This window comes from Equus asinus, chromosome 10, assembly GCF_041296235.1.
Source record: "Equus asinus isolate D_3611 breed Donkey chromosome 10, EquAss-T2T_v2, whole genome shotgun sequence".
NCBI lineage: Eukaryota > Metazoa > Chordata > Mammalia > Perissodactyla > Equidae > Equus > Equus asinus.
This window is the reverse complement of record NC_091799.1, coordinates 56,137,498-56,160,220: the sequence shown is the minus strand read 5'-3', so window position 1 is coordinate 56,160,220 and position 22,723 is coordinate 56,137,498. Positions and strand designations below refer to the sequence as shown.

Genomic DNA, 22,723 nt, shown 5'->3' with positions numbered 1-22,723 from the left:
CTAATCTTCCTCAAAACAAAAAAACCAGCAAACTATAAAGTGCGAAGATAATGGAATCTCTATGGGGCTGGCCCCGTGGCAGAGTGGTTAAGTTCGCGTGCTCCACTGCACGCGGCCCAGTGTTTCGTTGGTTCAAATCCTGGGCGCGGACATGACACTGCTCATCAAACCACACTGAGGCAGCGTCCCACATACCACAACTAGAAGGACCCACAACGAAGAATATACGACTATGCACCGGGGGGCTTTGGGGAGAAAAAAGGAAAAAATAAAATCTAAAAAAAAAAAGATAATGGAATCTTTAAAAATACAGAAAAGAGTAGAAAATTTTTCAAGCATGCTTGTAATTATTTTCTTAAATACAGGATCCTTATTCTGAAAGGTTTACAAATCAGACAGAGATGTGCCCAGGAGCCTAGTACAAATGTCATTGGGAGGCAGATAAGCATAGGGGTTAAGAATGAGGCCTCTGGAGTCAGTCAAATTCCTGTTCTGTCTGTCCTACTTGCTAACTCTTACTTTGGGCAAGTTGCTTAAATTTCTCTACCTTAATTTTCTCACTGGTACAGTGGAAATAATAATACCCTCCTAGTGGAGCTATGAGGAATAAATGAATTAATACATGTAAAGTTCTTAAAATAGTGCCTGGCATACAGTGAGGATGCAATACGTATTAGCTGTCAGCATCATTGTTCCCTTTAGGCAGCTGAGGTTCAAATGCATCCCAGAAATGTCCAGTATTCTGCATAATCCTCTCACATTACCGCCTCTTTGGAGAGTAGATAGACCTACTACATGTCTGCTTTATACCACAACTTAGAAGCCAGTGCTGTGATTTTTTTATCAAAATGACAAATTTAAATACCTCTGTTTTAGAGACCAAGGATGTTTTTTAAAATAAGATTAATATTTTAAACCCTGTCTTATCTTTTTTCTCTCTTTTCAAATAATTAAAGCACTGTATATTCCTGATGGAAAAGAATTTAAAGATTAAAACATTAAGTATTCTAGCAAACTAGTAAACTAATGAAAAAGAAAACAGAAAATTGTACTCTATAGGAAAAGATTTCAAGATCTAACAACAGAAATGGAAAACAGAATACTGTCTTGCAAATCTAGATTTAGTCAAGGAATCTTAACATTTTCTATTTAATTTCAAAGTGTGTAATTATTTAGCCTTTAAAATACTTGTGTTACCATTATTATCTTTCTCTCTGTTTTAAGATTTTGAGATATTTAGCAAAACATAGATGACTGAAATTTTTTATTTTTTTTCTCCATTTGTAGTGGATCAAAATATTTAAACATGCAGTTTCTGGATGTATCATTTCACTCTTGTGGTTTTTTGGCCTCACTCTTTGTGGACCACTAAGGTAAATAAGATGCATATTTTGAATGTTTGTTTATATTTCTTCATTTTGAATATATAATGAGTACTTATTTAGTTTGTGGACTAATTCTTTGGTGAATACTATTAATGTTTTGTTCATGATCTATCATAGATATTTTAGTAGAGTTCAAAGAGTTTCAGAAAATTTTTAGCATAAGTGGCTTTTTTATCATTCATTGATGATCACTTTACCAACTGATTTTAGAAACTTAAAGAGCTGAAATGGTAAATAAAATCAACCAATAAGGAGAGCAAACTCTTTAAAAGTACTCTCTGTTTTGGGGGGTTTTTTTGCACAACTCTGAAAGCACTCTAGAACCCACAGAAAATGCTTGAAAGATTTGGGTGTAAACAACTCTCTTGGGAATAGTGGGTCAATCATCAGATTAAAGATGAGTTAACTCTCATCTCACAGTCCCCTAGAGCTAAATGGAGTAATCTTTTTGTGTCAATGGGCCAATTGAGGGTGGAACATGCATAAGGACCACTTAATTTAATGGGAATTGTAACCTGTGCAGCTGTGCATAAGCATTCTTTTAGTATTTCTTTATCTCTAACAAGTTTTATTTTTTGGGTAAAAGTATAAGAAAAAGTACCTTGCCATTGATGAAGGAGGAATATGAGGACCAAAAGAAAGAACTAAGATGAAGGTTGTTCTAAGGAAATCTAACTCAGAATAGCAGGGTGGACAGTGTAGAAAGTGATAGGTGGGAATACTTAGTGAAAATCCTTTGCCCTCTCCCAGCCAATAGAATAGCTTCTGGATTTGGGTTCCTTCGGTTTGTTTACCCTGTGCTTTGTCCCTGACAGCAGCACCATCCTGGAGTGGTGGGAAAGCCGGCTGAAATTCCTCAGCTTAGAGAGAGCTTTTTCAATATATGCTTGAATATGATTGAGTGGTGGTATTGTTTAACATCCCTAATGTTTTAAATTTCTCATTCATGAAGTTATGTTTTGGTCCATGTGTTGTTACATCACTGTCCCTATGTGTTAGCATAGGGAAGGAAAGGGAAAAATTCATAAATTCCTATTTGGCTCCTGATTTAGTCATCTACTTCCTGCTCTTACAACCCCGCACTGCCACCAGCTCTGCTGCGAACACTGCCCCTCTCATTCTAAAACCATCAGGCTATTTCTTGATTAGAAAGAAACACCTTTGGAACAAAATGGGCATAGAAGGAAACTACCTCAACATAATAAAGGCCATATACGACAAACCCATAGCCAACATCATACTCAGTGGGCAAAAACTGAACCCCATCCCCCTGAAAACAGGAACGAGACAAGGATGCCCTCTATCACCACTCTTATACAACATGGTACTGGAGGTCCGCGCCAGAGCAATCAGGCAAGAAAAAGGAATAAAAGGAATCCAAATAGGGAGGGAAGAAGTGAAACTCTTGCTGTTTGCAGACGACATGATCTTATGTATAGAAAACCCCAAAGAATCCATTGGAAAACTGTTAGAAGTAATCAACAACTACAGCAAAGTTGCAGGGTATAAAATCAGTTTGCATAAATCAGTAGCATTTCTATACTCCAGTAATGAACCAACAGAAAAAGAACTCAAGAATACAATACCATTCACAATCGCAACAAAAAGAATAAAATACCTCGGGGTAAATTTAACTAAGGAAGTGAAGGACCTATATAATGAAAATTACAAGGCCTTTCTGAGAGAATTGGATGACGACATAAGGAGATGGAAAGACATTCCATGTACATGGATTGGAAGAATAAACATAGTTAAAATGTCCATTCTACCTAAAGCAATCTACAGATTCAACGCCATCCCAATCAGAATCCCAATGACATTCTTTACAGAATTAGAACAAAGAAGCCTAAAATTCATATGGGGCAACAAAAGACCCCGAATTTCTAAAGCAATCCTGAGAAAAAAGAACAAAACGGGAGGCATCACAACACCTGACTTCAAAACATACTACGAAGCTACAGTAATCAAAACAGCATGGTACTGGTACAAAAACAGGTGCACAGATCAATGGAACAGAACTGAAAGCCAAGAAATAAAACCACACATCTATGGACAGCTTATCTTTGACAAAGGAGCTGAGGGCCTACAATGGAGAAAAGAAAGTCTCTTCAACAAATGGTGCTGGGAAAACTGGAAAGCCACATGTAAAAGAATGAAAATTGACCATTCTTTTTCACCATTCACCAAAATAAACTCAAAATGGATTAAAGACCTAAAGGTGAGACCTGAAACCATAAGGCTTCTGGAAGAAAACGTAGGCAGTACACTCTTTGACATCAGTATTAAAAGGATCTTTTCGGACACCATGCCTTCTCAGAGAAGGGAAACAATAGAAAGAATAAACAAATGGGATTTCATCAGATTAAAGAGCTTCTTCAAGGCAAATGAAAACAGGATTGAAACAAAAAAACAACCCACTAACTGGGAAAAAATATTTGCAAGTCATATATCTGACATAGGCTTAATATCCATAATATATAAAGAACTCTCGCAACTCAACAACAAAACATCAAACAACCCAATCGAAAAATGGGCTGGAGACATGAACAGACATTTCTCCAAAGAAGATATACTGATGGCCAATAGGCACATGAAAAGATGTTCATCATCGCTGATCATCAGGGAAATGCAAATCAAAACTACACTAAGATATCACCTTACACCCATTAGAATGACAAAAGTATCTAAAACTAATAGCAACAAATGTTGGAGAGGTTGCGGAGAAAAAGGAACCCTCATACACTGCTGGTGGGAATGCAAACTGGTGCAGCCACTATGGAAAACAGTATGGAGATTCCTCAAAAAATTAAAAATAGAACTACCATACGATCCAGCCATCCCACTACTGGGTATTTATCCAAAGAGCTTGAAGTCAGCAATCCCAAAAGTCCTATGCACCCCAATGTTTATTGCAGCACTGTTTACAATAGCCAAGACGTGGCAGCAACCTAAGTGTCCAGCAACAGACGAATGGATAAAGAAGATGTGGTACATATATGCAATGGAATACTACTCAGCTGCAAAACAGAACAAAATCATTCCATTTGCAATAACATGATGGACCTTGAGAGAATTATGTTAAGCCATATGAAATAAGCCAGCGAGAGAAAAATAATCTGTGTATGACTCCACTCATATGAGGAATTTAAAATTATGGACTAAGAACAGTTTAGTGGATACCAGGGGAAAGGTGGGGTGGGGGGTGGGCACAGAGGGTGAAGTGGTGCACCTACAACATGACTGACAAACATTAATGTACAATTGAAATTTCACAAGATTGTAACCTATCAATAACTCAATAAAAAAAAAAAAGAAAGAAACACCTTTGGTATTTCATAGCCTTTCTTATTTTAGGTTAGTATTGTTCTGTTGATATATTTCTTTTCTTAAATTATAAGCTCCCAAATATTAATAGAACTAAAGTTATTGCTGCGTTCCATCATTACAGATTTTTGGGTAAAGAGGGAAAATGAAAATTTTTTTTTCTCTTTGAGAAAGATTAGCCCTGAGCAAACTGCTGCCAATCCTCCTCTTTTTGCTGAGGAAGACTGGCCCTGAGCTAACATCCGTGCCCATCTTCCTCTACTTTACGTGTGGGACGCCTACCACAGCATGGCTTGCCAAGTGGTGCCATGTCCGCACCCGGGATCCGAACCGTCGAACCCCAGGCTGCCTTCATTTTTATGGCAGTTTTTTGAAATATAATTGATATACCATAAAATTCAGTCTGTCTTAGTCCATTTGGGCTACTATAACAAAAATACTATAAACTGGGTGACTTATAAAAAACAGAAGTTTATTCTCACAGTTCTGGAGGCTGGGAAGTCCAAAATCAAGGTGTCAGCATGTCAGCATGTTCACATCCTGGTGAGGGCCCTCTTCCTGGTCCAAAACTGGTGCCCTTTTGCCATGCCCTCACGTGGTGGAAGGGGTGAGGGGTCTCTGGCAGGTCTCTTTTATAAGAACACTAATCCCATTCATGAGGGCTCCACCCTCATGACCTAAATATGTCCCAAAGGCCCCACCTCCAAATACCATCACAGTGAGGATTGGGTTCAACATGTGAATTTGGGGGGACAAGCATTCAGTTGATAGAACTTTTAAAGTGTACAATTCAGTATTTCTAGTATTCTTAGAATTTTATTCACTTTTACTGCAGTACAATAATCCATTGAATGGATATACTCTGTATTATCTACTCTCTTATCAGTGGGCATTTAGGTTGTTTCTGGTTTGGGCCTACTGCAAACAATGCTCGTATGAGCAGTCTTAGAAGTGTTTCCTGGGGCTTGCCCCGTGGCTGAGTGGTTAAGTGGCCGAGTGGTTAAGTTAGCGTGCTCTGCTGCAGGCGGCCCAAATCCCGGGCACGGACATGGCACTGCTCATCAAACCACGCTGAGGCAGCGTCCCACATGCCACAACTAGAAGGACCCACAACGAAGAATATACAACTATGTACTGGGGGGGCTTTGGGGAGAAAAAGGAAAAAAAATAAAATCTTTAAAAAAAAAAAAAAAAGAAGTGTTTCCTGGTACATGTATACAAGAAATCTGTGTGATAGAATCCTACAGGTAGTATTGTTGAGTGTTTGTAGCTTCAGCCTATCTAAGGTAGATAATGCCAAAATAGTTTTCAAAGCTGTTGTACCTATTTTTTTCATAATGTTTCATGAAATCAAGGGGAGATATTTATTTTCTTTTCTCTTACTCTAGTTGAATTCATGTCATGCTTCCTGATAAAGATCAGATATATTCCATGAATAATAATGGTTTATTTTTGTAGGACTTTGCTGCTATTTGAACACAGTGATATTGTTGTCATCTCACTACTCAGTGTTTTGTTCACTAGTTCTGGAGGAGGACCAGCAAAGGTAGAATTTTCCATTACTAGTTACTTGAAAATTGAAAGTATACATGTAAAATATGATCCAAAGTATATAGTATCTTTTAGTGTTTAAAAGAATACAGGGGCTTTTTCTGCTAATTTTAAGTTTTAAAATAATACGGAAAGGTAACTTCCTACCCAACTCAAGTATACTATCAAAACCAGGAAATTGACAATGGTACAATCCATAGACGTGATTCACATTTCACCAGTTTTCATACACTGTGTGTGTGTGTGTGTGTAGATTCGTCTAACCACCACTGCAATCAAGATGCAGAAGTGATTATCACAAAGATCTCCTTCATGCTGTACCTGAACCCCTCTCTTGCCTCATTCTTTTTTGAACATACCTAAAAACTTGTTATGAGTAAAGTCTGATGAACATTTATCCAACATTTTGCCAACTAGGCAACCCTGTTCACCTTAAGTAATTTAAGTACTATCCCCTTTTGGTAAATGAGTCACCAATCTACAATTCCAAATTCTTAGGACTGCAGTATTTCTGTTTTACCAAATTAAATGCTTCCTGTGCATGGTGCATTGTCCTAGTTACAGGGAAAAGGAGAAATAAAGACAAATAAAGTATAATAGTCCCTGTTCTGGAAGGGGCTTTCAGGCTAAGAATGGAGGCAGATGAAAAAAATAAAGTGAACAAAGTAACATGCTAAGGAGAGCAGAGAGACTACCCAGCTTGTAGATTTCACATTGTATTCTTAGTATTAAGCACATGCCACTGTTTCAGCCTTTCCCCTCCCTGTAGAGTGCTCCATAATAAATGTCAAATGGATTGAAGAGTTATGTGGTTAAAGAAAAGGATATTTGTAAAAACATAGAGTAAAATATAGATTGATAACTTATCTGTGGGCAGCGAAGAACTTTCTGAGCATAAAAGAAATGGAAAAAAAATCACAAAGGGAAAACTCAGTACATTTGACTTCATAATGCTTACAGACTTTTATGTAACAGAAATCATTGTACAAACAACAATAAAATATTGCCACAAATAAAAGTTTTGCATGTATTTTAAAATATAAACGTACTGAAATCAGGTAAGAAAAATACTTAAGATCTTCAACAAATGAGCGAAGGACAGGGAAAGACAGCTCACAGAAGAATTATCAATGACTTTAAAACATTAAAAAACCAAAAATTTTGCTGCACTAATAATAGAAATGAGAGTCTAGATCTTGCATGTCCTCTCATTAGTATCAATAATGAGTCTGGGCATCTATCCACGACTCAGTGATTTTGTTTTCTTTGTTATGACTCTGAAGCACTACAAAATTCTCAGTTGCCACTCTTTGTTAACAAAAGATTAAATTATATTCTCAGTATTTGAGTGTTGTTGATGTTGCCATATCCTAATTCAGTGAAAATAATGAAATTTTAAAATGTGTGGTTTATTTATACTGACTTTTGTCAGAATAACAGAGAATGTATCACATGTAGTGGTAATCACCTAATGAATGAAATCCTCACTTTTCGTTTTAAACTTCTATTTAATGAAAGTATCTGGTATCCTACCTGTAAATTTGTAAATATAGATTGTATAAAAGTGCTGTTTACATGGCTTTTATACCCAAAATTCTGAAGTGTTTGCATAAACTAGGCTAGTGTTTCCTTTCTATAATTTTCTTTTTTCAAAATTCTTTCCCTGGAATGAGAACATAGACTTAAAAATTTATCAGCTTTTAAATGCTTTATATCTTTACTAGATACTAGAAATGACTTTGCTAGTTTTCTTAATATGCCCTCTTAGTTCTTTTTTCCTAGAAGAGTGCTAACTAGAATATCAATACTATTGTAAATTGTCTTCTCCATGGTTTGCATGTTGTTGAAAAATATAAGTCCCTACTAATTATGCTTTAGCTACTTGGGCTTTTCAACCAGAAGCAAAGTAACATTTAGGAAGGTTAATTCTGTAAACATTAACAGTTTATGCATGGTAACATGCCTAGCCATATTAGCAAGGAGACAATTGAAGTTGTCATTATGTGTCTTAAATGCCCTTAAAATATCCTGTTGTAGCTCTTTACTTTTATATCTTAGTGTTAATACTATAAATTTGTATTGTATAGTATAAAGATTTTATTGTCAGATTTATTTTTCTTTAGATGTTTATTTGAAAAAGATTTTTTATTCAATATTTGCATAGTCATGGTCTTAAAAATCAACTCTTGAAAAAGCCATCCTTAGTATTATTTTCTTCATTTTCAGACAAGGGGGGCTGCTTTTTTCATTATTGCTGTGATCTGCCTATTGCTTTTCGACAATGATGATCTCATGGCTAAAATGGCTGAACACCGTATCCTTTTGCAGTAGATTGGAATTATTTAGTCCGGCAGAAAAATAGAAGACTGGCAGATGGGAAAAGAAGGGGTAACAATTAAACTGATCAATCACAGATGAAACTTTCATAGATTAATGTAGGTATTCTAAGTCAGTATTCAAATAATGAATAAATTCATTCTGAATTAAATATTTTATAGCATCTCAATATCTTCTACAGCACCTGAAATTTTCAGAAATTTAGCAGCAATGAAAGAATGTTTTAGAATGTCCTGGTGCTAAAAAAAAAAAAAACAGTGGATGATTTGCCACTCAACAAAATCAATCTGTTTATTTGTTCATACTTTAGCAATTTAAATGCTCATTTTAGAAGGCAGTGGCAATTATTAAATATAAACCTCTTTGAGATTAAATGAAAAACCTTTGGCATCTTCTTGCCTGAAAGAAAAAGTTCAGATTCCTTAATCCGATATTCACTCTCTTGCTCTTAAATTATTTCCAGCTCAGCCCTCACTCTTCTCCTATATATACCCAACTTTCCAGTCAAATTCGTCTACTCCTTTTCCTCTCCAGACATGCAGTGTTCTTTCCTAGCCATGTGCCTTTGCCCACTGCATTTAGCAGAACTCAGAACACTAGTTTTGATTCTTCTGGTTACTGATACTCCCTGCCCTAAAACCTGTTACTTAATAATAATTTACTTTGTTACTGTGAAAGAGGGTGGCATGACTTTGCAAAACTCCAGGTTGCTTGTGATACAACTGTTCCCTCCCCCGACTCCACTCCATCCTCTTTTGCTTGCTTCTTGCTTTGCTGAGGCTTCTGTGATCAGTGACTTTGAAAAAGATTTAAGACTGATTTTACTTGTCATTCTAGAAGGGCATTGGATAGGAGTGGTCCAAGAAAATTCCTTGCTGTTGTTTCTTTGTCTTACTGATAGTATGTATGCATATGTCTTTTGGAGGTTAAGTACTAAAATTTAACAACTGTATCTTAGGCACTGTTGTAATTGTTTTGGAGACAGCAAAAGGAATACAGCCTGTTCCAATTTATAAATCATGTCCCAAAATTAAGTTTTAAATTGTTTTGTTTTTAAGGGGAAACATATTGTTGAGGGTACTCAAGTTTGGGGCTCCCAGACTAGTCTATAGTCAACCCAAAATAATGTAGCTAAAATTTCAGGAGGACTTCAGGATTCAAAGAATTACTATTTGGAATTTTTTCCCTTACTCCCAGTCCATTAGCTGAAGGACATCATGACAGTGCTCTAACCCACATGCTTTACACAGCCATTGCCTTCTTAGGTGTGGCAGACCACAAGGTATGTTCTCGTCTTTGCTCCTAACGTGATCAAGAGATTCTGAAAAGTTACAGCAACTATAACTGCAGAAGTGCATTTAAAATAAATTATCAGTGATTTACAATACTCTTTGCCATTTAATTGAGTAATTTGGGATATGGAAAAACATACTAGTTCCATTTCTTCAAGTATGTATTTAAGGGTTGAGTATTGGACTGTGTGTTTCTAATGAGACTTATCTAATTTCAATCACAGGGTGGAGTATTGTTGCTAGTACTGGCTTTGTGTTGTAAAGTTGGTTTTCATACAGCTTCCAGAAAACTCTCTATAGATGTTGGTGGAGCCAAACGTCTTCAAGCTTTATCCCATGTTGTTTCTGTGCTTCTCTTGTGCCCGTGGGTCATTGTTCTTTCTGTGACAACTGAGGTAAGAGCAGAAATGTATTGGTAATAAGTAAAATGAATTGCTATTACTTACGAATTTTAGTTCAGTATGTTGTATTTTATTTCAATTTGAGGTTGCAAGAGGGTTAAATTATCTTTCCTTTTCCTTGTAGCTTTTGAAAATTTTTGAGTTAATTTGATTGTTTATAGAAAATACAAATCAAGTACTGTTACATTTATATGTCCCTCTCATTCCTATGACCCAAAGGAACCAGTTAAAGAAAGAATTTAATACCTACCATGTGTTAGGCACAGTGATTGTGGCTCACCTAGTATTTATAAAATTATTAGGCAATAATGCTTTTTGTTTTTTTAATACTTTGGGGAATACTGGGAAAATGTGCCAATATCTTATAGCTCTTATATTTTGCCATTTTACGAATCATATTGAATCATGAGAATATTTGTTTATACAAAAACGAATTAATTAAAACGTGAACTTTATATACATATAGTATTGACAGTTTTGTTTTTTTTTTTATTTCTAGAGTAAAGTTGAGTCTTGGTTTTCTCTCATTATGCCTTTTACAACGGTTATCTTTTTTGTCATGATCCTGGATTTCTATGTCGATTCCATTTGTTCAGTCAAAATGGAAGTTTCCAAATGTGCCCGTTATGGATCCTTCCCCATTTTTATTAGTGCTCTACTTTTTGGAAATTTTTGGACACATCCAATAACAGACCAGCTTCGGGCCATGAACAAAGCAACACATCAGGAGAGCACTGAACATGTCCTGTCTGGAGGAGTGGTAGTGAGCGCTATATTCTTCATTTTGTGTAAGCATTTTCCCCTTAGCAAATTTCTTATAGATTCTGATGTTCAAATCACTTACTTAATTTGGGAATTTGTTCAATACTTGCATTTAGCGCTTACGGATACTGCGCTGGTTTTTGGTAGCTTAAACTTCTGTAATATTCTTTTTTTTCCCCTCCTTTTAGCTGCCAACATCTTATCATCTCCTTCTAAGAGAGGACAGAAAGGTACCCTAATTGGATACTCTCCTGAAGGAACACCTCTTTATAACTTCATGGGTGATGCTTTTCAACATAGCTCGCAGTCGATTCCTAGGTTTATTAAGGAATCACTAAAACAAATCCTTGAGGAGAATGACTCTAGGCAGATCTTTTACTTCTTGTGCTTGAATCTGGTAAGATTTTTAAATATTAATGGCATATTTTAAAAGCTTTAATCTTTAAATTTTGACAGTTCTGGTATAATTTTAGTAATTCCCAAATTTCTGGTAATTAGAGATGAGCTAAAATTCCATTTTCTTTAAGTAGTAGAAAGATTACAGGATCATATTCAGATTACTTAAGCAATTTTTGAGGCATTTCAGAAGCGTTGGTTTAGTGTGCTATTTCAAATCAGAAAATATAGTAGCTTCTAAAGATTTTTATCTGTTCTTTATAGGATCTCACTACAGACCAGATTGCTAACATTTTATAGCTTAGTTTTATTGAGTTCTATAGACATGTGAATAAAGCTGTCTCCTTTTAATTTATAAGTTGGACATATCTGACTTAGTTTCTTACAGTTTATATGAAATGAGGCTTCTTGTATAAGTGTCAGTTAAGTAACGAAAGAGGCAGTTAAATCATATCTTCAAGTAAGGGTTAAAATCCTTTGATTAAATTCTGATAAATCTCTCTTGAAACAGTATTTCCCCACACACTCCTCCCCTATTTTTTTTTTAAACATATTTTAGCTTTTTACCTTTGTGGAATTATTCTATGGCGTGTTGACCAATAGTCTGGGTCTGATCTCAGATGGATTTCACATGCTCTTCGACTGCTCTGCCTTGGTCATGGGACTTTTTGCGGCCCTGATGAGTAGGTGGAAAGCAACTCGGATTTTCTCTTATGGGTAGGTACACTGACTCTCGAGGTAATACAGCACAATGAAAAATCTTAAATGCAAAGAATAAAATTTTATTTTAATACAAGTAATTTTCCAGAGCTTCATTTTTCTTTTATTTGAAGTAGATAAGAGAAAATAAACCAAGCGTTTGATAAATACTAAATGACAGTAAGCTCAAGATTATACTCCCTGATAAATCCCTCTTATAAATAGGGAGCAAAGTCAGTTAAATATTCAGCTCTTTGCCTAATGTGTTTCTTTGAGGCAATGGAATGGGCGTGATCATTCACACCTCTGCTGTTAGAAAGAATATTCAAAATTCAAAGTAGCTGTGCATAGCATATCCTTGCATTAAGTGAATAGTTCAATTCAGTAAATGCTAGAATCCCTGATTTGTCCAAGATATTTTGATAAGACCTACTCTAAATAGATTAATAAATTCAGCTCTTATTTTCAACTGTTTATATTTTGAAAATGAATGAGCCAAAAAATACAAATAATTTTGGTACAAAGCAGAATCTGTGTGCTGTGACAGAGATACAGAACACATCAAGAGCTTAAAGGAGAGAGAAATAACTTCTTGCTAAGAAATTAGGAAAGGCTTTGTGTAAAAAGAAACATTGAAGAAGGACTTTGATAAATATGTAAAATTTCCGTAAACATATATGTACAGAAAGAACCTTCCAGCATTAGTATGACGTTAAAATCTTGGAAATGTTCGGGCTGGCCCCGTGGCCGAGTGGTTAAGTTGGCGCGCTCCGCTGCAGGCGGCCCAGTGTTTCGTTAGTTCGAATCCTGGGCGCGGACATGGCACTGCTCATCAGACCACGCTGAGGCAGTGTCCCACGTGCCACAACTAGAAGAACCCACAACGAAGAATACACAACTATGTACTGGGGGGCTTTGGGGAGAAAAAGGAAAAAATAAAATCTTTAAAAAAAAAAAAAAAAATCTTGGAAATGTTCTAATCTTACTATTTTATATAGTCGAAAATCTGATCTTGCTTCCTTAGTTGTAATGTAATAATTATTATGCTTTAATAATACTTGTCATTTTCTTTTTCTTCTAAAAACGTATTCTACGTTTTTAGGTATGGCCGAATAGAAATTCTCTCTGGATTTATTAATGGACTTTTTCTAATGGTAATAGCATTTTTTGTGTTTATGGAGTCAGTGGCTAGATTAATTGATCCTCCAGAATTAGACACACACATGTTAACAGTAAGTCTCTTTATTTTCCTATTTGAATTTCTATTCATACTCATACAGCTTTGTCCATGCTAAAGTTAGTTACTGATCTAAGAAGGTTTTATTTTATTTTTTATTTAAATCAACGTAACTTCCTGTCTTGCTATTTACATTTACACTGCTGTTAGAAATTAATTAGTCCTTTTCACTAATATTTTAGTAGTTGAAATATTAGATGACATTCAAAACATATAGATTTATTTCTCACTTAAATGTTTTTGTTTGCAGATGTATTTTTTAAATACCTGAGGAAATTTGCAAAATGTTAGAGATAGAATCAGAAAAATAGAATTTTAAGGGCTTTATTCAATAGATTGTATTATTGCCATAGCAGCTTTTAGTGTTCACCCTGTACCTCTAAACCTTTACACGTGCTATTTCTCGTATTTGACATGCCCTTCCCTCACCTGTGCCTTTCAGGCTTCCTCAAGACTTTGCTCCTCTGGCGGGATATTTTCCCGTAACCCCTGTCTTCCCTCCTCAAAGTTTGTTAGATTGCCCTTTCTCAATATTCCCATCGTATCTTCTGCATTCTTCTTTCAGCAACATTGAGTTATAACTGTTGTTTAATTTGTCATTCTTTCACAGTTAAAGATGTAAGGGAAGTATCTTCAGGACCTGAATTGTGTATCATTAACTCTTAAATTCTTGCACCTGGCTTGTAGTAGGAACTCAGCAATTAATTGTTGAATGAATAAAAGCAGTTACAAGTTTTGTTGGTGGAAGCATATATTAGTAAAGTGTTTTTGGATTACAGTTTGGAAATATATTTTGAATTTTAAATGTTCATAGCCTTTGACCTTTAATATTTAATACAGAAATAGTCGCACAGGTGTGTAGAGGTCCATTGTTTATAATGGTAAAAAACAACAAACGAATTGTTCACCAATGAAAGGACTAGTTAAATAAATTTGTCATTCATAGAATACTATGCAGCTATTAAAATGAGTGAGGTATATATGCATATACTGGCATGAAACAATTTATAAGATGTACTAAAGAAAAAAATTACAAAACCGTATTTTATTTATTTTGTTGTTGTTGTTATTTTGGGGTTTTTTGTTTTTTGAGGAAGATTAGCCCTGAGCTAACATCTGCTGCCAAGCCTCCTCTTTTTTTTCGCTGAGGAAGACTGGCTCTGAGCTAATAGGTGTGCCCATCTTCCTCTACTTTTTGTATGTGGGACGCCTGCCACAGCACAGCTTGACAAGTGGTGCATAGGTCTGCACCCAGGATCTGAACTGGCGAACCCTGGGCCACCAAAGTGAAACATGTGAACTTAACCGCTATGCCATTGGGCTGGCCCTAAAACAGTATTTTAATATGATCCTATTATTGTTTTAAAAAGTTGTATATGTATATGTGTTAGTATGTGCATGGAAAATAACATCATTCTCTTAGGAGTGACTAACCCTTGGAGGTAGAATTATAGGGGGCTGTCACTTTCTACATTATTTTTTTTTTTCTGATGAAATATATAAAGCTAAAGTATTTCTGAGTCGGGGAGAAGGAGTATTTATGAGGTGATGGAGTCTCTGTAAGCAGTATTTGCTTTCATTAAAAATTCATTAACCATCTTCAAGTTCATACAGCTAACTGAAATTTTAAAATCTGACAGACTAATGGTGTGAGTCGCAAGAAGTAAATAAGCTCCATACGTGTTACTAAAGTAAATCTCCTGTCTTACTGCCTTGGAAAATTAATCAAAATTATCTGTCTCCCTTTATTTTTATATGTTCTTTTTACAAAACAAATTGATTTCTCTAAAGGAGGAATTGTAGATGTATGTAAATTAAATAACACCCTGAAGTACTATTCAAAATTACTTTGTAAGAGAGGATAATCAAGGGTAAATAACTTGGTTTATCCTTTGGGGTGTTATTGTAGCACCATTAGATCAAGATAATTCTATTCTCTTTGTTAAAAAAAAAGAAAAGGGAGATTACCACTATATGTTTGCTTTTCCATTATACTCTTTTTACTCTGGGAAATTTTTTTTTTTTTGAGGTAGATTAGCCCTGAGCTAATATCTGCCACCAATCCTCCTCTTTTTGCTGAGGGAGACTGGCCCTGAGCTAACATCCATGGCAGCGTTTCTCTCCTTTCTATGTGGGATGCCTACCACAGCATGGCTTGACAAGCGGTGCATACGTCTGCACCCAGGATCCAAACCGGCAAACCTTGGGCCGCTGCACCACTGGGCTGGCCCTACTTCAGGAAATATTAAGACACAATAAGACTATATTTATTTGGAATTCACTAGTGGTAAATTATAATCATTGCCTTACAGACTGTTGAAATTTACCTCGTAATATAAATGAGATTTTAGGTACAGTGCATGCTTGGCTCTAGTAAGCAGTACTTTCAAACTCTTTATTTAAATAAATAACACAAAACTTTAGCATCATTTATTTATTTATAAGCCATGAACCAAGTACATATTATTCTTAATCACTTAATTAAAGCAAGTCCAAATCCCTCTTCTTGTCAACACCGTTGGTATTTGAAAGTTAAAATGTTTCTTCTAAAATTCGCATTTTTTTTAAATCTTGGATTTACTTATTGAACTTAGGTTTTACTATGAATACTTTCAAAACTGTAAACAGAAAAACATATAGCTATATAGTAACTTTTAAATAACAAATTTATTTTTTAAATTACAAATTTAAAAGTTTTCTTTTCTCCCTTTTGCTAGCCAGTCTCAGTTGGAGGGCTGATAGTAAACCTTATTGGTATCTGTGCCTTTAGCCATGCCCACAACCATACCCATGGAGCTTCTCAAGGAAGCTGTCACTCGTCTGATCACAGCCATTCACACCATATGCATGGACACAGTGACCATGGGCACAGTCACAGCCACGCATCTGCAGGCAGAGGCATGAATGCTAACATGAGGGGTGAGTCCTTGCCAAGTATTATCCTACCTTTCAACTGTGTTTGAATTCACGCTGTTTGTATTAAATATTGGGCTTATGGTACAGTTTTATTTTTGAAAAACAGTCTGTGGCTAAAAAAAGGTCTGAAGTCACATGCTGTAGAAAATGCTTATGTTTGTTCATAAATATTAATTTTTAAATAGATTATAGTAATTGTAGAGTCCTTTTCATAGTGACAGTGGCATAAATATTACTTGGAAGGGAAACCCTGAGTGTGCCGTTATGAACTTTGACTACAAAAGAACCAGGAAGATTGTACTGTACTGTAAAAAAAATATGGAGGAGATATTTATCACTTCTTATATTGAATTATTTATTCTGATTGTTTAGTATAAGTAATTTGGGTAATGTCAAAACTTTGCTCATGTATGATATCTGGGAAGCCTTCGCAGACAAACCACACCATCATGAAACTCACCATACTGTGTTATAGTTGCGCACATCCTTACCCTTTTACCACTATGCATGAATTCCTTGAGGTCAGTGACCATGTTTTAGTCATTTTGAAGTACCAGCCCCAAGGAGAGTGCCAGGTGCATAGTAGGTACCCAGTAATATTTGTAGAATGGATAAAAGAACTAAATTAGATGTGCTTTAATTTTTAATATTTTTATATATTTTATTTTTAGGTGTATTTCTACATGTTTTGGCAGACACACTTGGCAGTATTGGTGTGATTGTATCCACAGTTCTTATAGAGCAGTTTGGATGGTTCATTGCTGATCCACTCTGTTCTCTTTTTATTGCCATATTAATATTTCTCAGTGTGGTTCCACTGATTAAAGATGCCTGTCAAGTTCTGCTTCTGAGACTGCCGCCAGAATACGAAAGAGAACTACATAGTGCTTTAGAAAAGGTAGTATGTGTAATTTCTTCACTATTTTTTCCCTTTTAAAATAGTATTTGAAATTGAGTAAGTTGACCTAACAAGAAATGTGCAAGATATGAAGAAAATACAGTTTTACTTAAAAGATATAAAATAGGGACTGAATAAATGGAGATATTCTCTTGGATGGGAAACTATTGTGAAGATAGTGCTTTTCTTTCATCTAACTCTCAATGCAGTTGCCTCTCATTAGGTGATTTGTTTTGTTTGTTTTTGTTTTGGGGGCGGATAGATAATCCAGTATTACATAAGACAATGCTTGAGAATAAAAAAAGACATAAATTTACAGTATTAACTAATAAGGTCATATTTTGTGATTATAAAGTTACAGAATTAACTAACAGAACTGATAGTTTTGTCCTTGCACAAGAATAAACACCCAAATCGATTTAAAAAAAAACAGATTGTCCAAAAACAGACCCAGGTACTTAGGAATTTAGCATAAAGCAAAGATAGCATTTCACATCAGTGGTGAGAGAGGGTTGACCTAACTAATATTTCTGTTTGGTCAACAAGAAAAGCTATATCTCTATACCATACCGTATAAAAATATATTTCCATTGGCTTAAACAGGTAAATGACAAATTATGAAAGTGCTAAGATAAAATAGAATATTACTTTTAGAGTCACGGAGGTAGGGAAAGCCTTTTTACTAAGCTTGAAGTGAAACCAGAAGCCAGAAAGGGAGTAAATCTACAGATTGGACCAATTGACAGTTGTCCATTGGCAAAAGATCCTGTTAACAAATATGAAGTAGAAAAGGCAGAGCAGGAGAAAATGTTTGCAGCATACATAAACAGGCAAGGGCTACTATCCATAATCCTTTAAATCAGGAAAAAGACAGGCTTATAGAAGGATTGATTGGTTATATAAACAGTTCATAGAAAAAACAAATACAAAATAGAATGTTTTTCAGCTTTTGATTTGCCATATATTGATAAGTAATTAGGATTTGCTGATGAAAAGTTGGCATCTTGTATATTTAAGGTATAGCATCTTAATCCACGGTTTTCATAAAGTTTTCTCACTTTCTCATAATTAGTGAATACTACATCCTACTAAAAAAGTTTTTTATTTCAAAAATAATATATGTCTATTACAGAAAACAAAAAGGGGGAAAAAATCACATATAATTCCACCAACTGGAAAGACAACTTTTAAAAGTTGTTTTTCTGTATAAAAATATATTGAAAATAAAAATGGCAAAAAACTGTTTTATAAATTTTCCCCACTTAATTATGTCATGTTGATAATTATTCTAATACGTTTTTCATGACACTGTAGTGTTACATTGTATGGGTTGTCTATCATTTATTTAACCAGTCCTCTTTTGTTGAACATGGAAGATAGCTTTTGAGTATGTTTACTCTGTATAACAAATAAGGGGCTGGCCCTGTGGCCGAGTGGTTATGTTCGCACGCTCCACTGCAGCAGCCCAGGGTTTCACTGGTTCGGATCCTAGGAGCGGACATGGCACTGCTCGTGAGGCCATGTTGAGGTGGCGTCCCACATGCCACAACTAGAAGGACCCACAACTAAAATATACAACTATGTACTGGGGGGATTTGGGGAGAAAAAGCAGAAAAAAAAAACCAATATGTGAAGGTGTACATGAATGTAAGGAAACCATGTAGTTCGTTGAGCATCTCTAGTGTTTAGGAGAGGCAAAGTACATCTTATATAGGTGTGCACCTGTTGGGTGTAAAGACACTTGTCACCTCCATTCACTTCCTACTGAGAGCTTCCTCCCTGGCATCTCTCCCAGGTCAGAATATTTTAGGCACCTTTACTTTAAGCTAATTGTCCCTCTCCTGTTCCTTTCTCACTTCTGGCTCTCCTTATTATCTTTTTTTCATTAATCAGCTTCATAGTGGCTCCTGGACCAAAAGGATTGCTTTGTGTTAAGTAAATTAGCCTTTAAGTCCTTTATATCACCTTTCCTTTTACTTGACAGATACAGAAAATTGAAGGATTAATTTCATACCGAGACCCTCATTTTTGGCGTCATTCTGCCAGTGTTGTGGCAGGAACAATTCATATACAGGTGACATCCGATGTGCTGGAACAAAGAGTAGTACAGCAGGTAATAATCTTTTGTAATTTCAGTTGAGGTTGTTCATGTGTAAAATTGCATACATTATAAGTTATACAGCTCAACAGTGATTTAATTGTTCAAAAATATCAATCTTTCAGCTGTCAAAGGGTAATGTAGCTTATTTTTTACATCTAAATTTGTTTTATATCCAAAAATGGTGAAAATAAAATCAAGTCGAGGCTGGCCTGGTGGCACAGCAGTTAAGTTCACATGTTCTGCTTCAGCAGCCCGGAATCCACTGGTTCGGATCCCGAGTGCAGACCTACACACCACTTGTCAAGCCCTGCTGTGGCAGGCGTCCCACACATAGAGGAAGATGGGCATGGATGTTAGCTCAGGGCCAGTCTTCCTTAGCAAAAAGAGGAGGATTGGTAGCAGATGTTAGCTCAGGGCTAATCTTCCTCAAAAATAAATAAATAAATAAATAAAAACCTTTATAAAAAAATAAAATAGAGTTTTAGTATTTACAGGACAAGCTTAAGTTAATGTAAAAAAATTCATTTATGATCTACCTTGGTTCCCAATAGATTATCCAGAAATAGGTTATTATAAATATAGCCCTAAATTAATAATAATAAAACAAAATTGGCAGGGTATATGCTATGGTTGGAGATAAGGATCAAAATAGGTCCTGTATCTCTACTCTAGACATAGCAAATTGGAATGTCTGTTTTCCTTTTCTACTCTGAATGTCAGGTCAGTAATTTACTGGCCTTCTAAAACATCCTAACGTTTGACCAACTAAGTAATAAACATTACTTTGTGGATACATCTTTGACTATCTGTAGCTATAAAAAAAAATGTGGTATCAGTTATTTAAGATGTATGTACTAAAATGTATGGATTTTTATAACAGGTTACAGGAATACTTAAAGATGCTGGAGTAAACAATTTAACAATTCAAGTGGAAAAAGAGGCGTACTTTCAGCATATGTCTGGCCTGAGTACTGGATTTCATGATGTTCTGGCTATGACAAAACAAATGGAGTCCATGAAATGCTACAGAGATGGTACTTACATCATGTGAGGGAACTCGAGAATTACAGCTGGAGTATGAAACAGTGAAGATTAAAGGACTCAGTGTTTATAATATTGCCAGAAGGAAGAAAATAATTGTACAGAAACTTTTTGCCATATTTAAAAAAAATTTTAAAGCTCCTTACTATTGGATCAAGGAATCTTTCTTAAAGGACCTTTAAATACAGAATGAAGCATTAATTGTACAAGTAAAATAATTATTTGAATTATACCAGAAATCTTGAAATTTGAGTGAACACAATGTAGCACATCATCTTTGAAAATGAGCATATAATGATGGATTCTAGTGAAGACCCAAATTACTTCTGTGTGTTTACTTTCTGTCAGAAAGCATCTCCAATGTAAATAATGTATTTACATGTTTATTACAAAGACCCAAAAGAAAAATTTTTAGTCAATTTTTTGCATAGCCCTAGGATAAAATGGGAATAAAAGTTCTATATTTATGGATTTTCTGTATATAAAACTGGTTTCTAATTATAATTTAAATCCATTAAGTAAAAGCTGTATTACCACTTTAAATGTAAACTAAATTATTTGGGAGAAACTTCAACCACTGAAATGAGACAAACAGTGAGAATAGGGAAGTATAACATTACAGTGTTTGATGTATTACAAAAACCAACCACTCTGTAAAATAAATTTTTTTACTTTTGGTAATATTTGCAAATGAATAATTACTTTATTAGGGTAAAGAGCTTATACTAAGTTGTGTGCATGTTACTCAATCACTTGTCTTCTTCCTCTAAGGTAGAATATTCTATTTCTTGTTGTGCATCAGGCAGGTATCCAAGCTGCGCCAGGCTTTCGGTCTTTTCATTTAGCTCCACCCGGTGGGGAGCAGCCCGTTGAGAGAATCATAAATAACTGTCCACTCAGAGTTGAATTTTCTGTCTATAGATGTAACTATTTTTTTAAATTTCTGGAACGTGTAGATATGTAAGAAATATCAAAGAATAGGTATTTATTTTAAAGTTTAATAAGTAAATTTTGTCCGTGAACACTTTGGCACTATGAAATCAAAATACCTTATAACTACTTCCTAGTAATATCTAATTTATACTTTTTCATTTCCAATTTAAACTGAATGTATATTCTGAAAAGACTATGATAAATAGATATATAATAATATATACAGTTTTATGAACACTAAAGAATGTTGTCCAAAAGAAATTTTTGAATATCTGTCTGCTTATAAGCATCTGAATATTTTCATTTTTATACTAGGAATTTTGACAAGTAGGATGAATTAATTTTAGTATGGGTACTATTTTCTTATCTATACCACAATGGCAAACTTGTATTGTGAATCATATTTTTATCTTGCCAACTTTAATATGTGAGAGGTTTTAGAAATTTGTTATAAGTTATTTTGATATTCCTTGTCTTCTCTTTACACATTTTCTGGTCCAAAATCTACATATTAAAATTTTTGCGTGGTGGGGAAATAATTGCATATTGATGATTTAATGCAATTTTTGTACATTAAATTTTTTTTAAGTAGATAGGTACAATAAATATTGCATCGTTATTAAAATTGTCATTTCCCTCAGAAGGCATATGAACAGCAGAAAAATGAATGTGATAGAGCTCTCAGAGTGAAAGGGCAGGGCAGCAGGCTAAGGGGGTGCAGGAAGAAAGTAGGGAGACTCCAGCATTGAGAGCACCTGGGTGCTGGTTCCAGCTCATTTAAACCATGTGACTTCAGGCAAATCAGCTTCTTTGGGTATGTTTTTTTTCCCTCATGAATAAAATCTCAAATTCTCAGGGTTATGAGGAGCAAAAGGAATAATGTATGTGAAAATGAAAGTTGAAAAGGGCTAAGTAAAGTTGAGGAATTGACATTATTTTAAACCTGACTTCAAAGGTAGCTTTCATTAGTTTGTCTTTTTCTATTTAAATCAGCATCCTAAGAGATTAACTAGATGTTAAGTGTACAAATAAGTTCAAAATAATACCCAAACAGAAGCCTGTTTAACAGTTCATTTGCCCCAAGAAGGGTGGTGGTGGCGCTTTACCACACCTACTAACTTCTCCGCTTCCTCTTCTCATCAGCTGTTCTTTTCCCTTATTACCAATTTGGGTAATAAGTGGTCTTCACTTAGAATAAACTTTACCTCCTTTATAATATACATTTATTCTTCCTTTTACATAATAATTGATAAATCTTTAAACTTTTCTAAACAGAAGAATAATGAAGCTATATGTAGATATCTCTAACTAAAGGATTCCGATTTTACTTTAGATTATGATTGTCCCCTAAAATATCTACTATATTAATGCAGAGATGCATGTTTTTACTAATTAATGGTCACGTGGTCCAAAATTCAAGAGAGTAAATGACAAAAAGCCTCCCCTCTCT

The 22,723-nt window shown here is 35.0% G+C and overlaps 1 protein-coding gene across 2 annotated transcripts in view; it reads left to right on the top strand.

Moving 5' to 3' along the window:
• The window catches only part of SLC30A5 (solute carrier family 30 member 5), a 31,611-nt gene extending 10,121 nt beyond the window's left edge, over window positions 1–21,490 (top strand). Inside the window, exons 4-16 of one of the 2 annotated variants that reach the window (XM_014855331.3) lie at window positions 1,288–1,373; window positions 6,168–6,255; window positions 8,487–8,574; window positions 9,803–9,879; window positions 10,114–10,284; window positions 10,790–11,078; window positions 11,241–11,449; window positions 12,008–12,165; window positions 13,250–13,379; window positions 16,102–16,303; window positions 16,972–17,198; window positions 19,183–19,311; window positions 20,180–21,490. In XM_014855331.3, the coding sequence (XP_014710817.1) occupies window positions 1,288–1,373; window positions 6,168–6,255; window positions 8,487–8,574; window positions 9,803–9,879; window positions 10,114–10,284; window positions 10,790–11,078; window positions 11,241–11,449; window positions 12,008–12,165; window positions 13,250–13,379; window positions 16,102–16,303; window positions 16,972–17,198; window positions 19,183–19,311; window positions 20,180–20,350 (2,025 nt within the window). In that variant the 3' untranslated portion in view covers window positions 20,351–21,490. The remainder of the gene's footprint in view (window positions 1–1,287; window positions 1,374–6,167; window positions 6,256–8,486; window positions 8,575–9,802; window positions 9,880–10,113; window positions 10,285–10,789; window positions 11,079–11,240; window positions 11,450–12,007; window positions 12,166–13,249; window positions 13,380–16,101; window positions 16,304–16,971; window positions 17,199–19,182; window positions 19,312–20,179) is intronic. The other variant, XM_070519553.1, reaches the window with a different exon arrangement.
• Window positions 21,491–22,723: the final 1,233 nt, after the last annotated feature.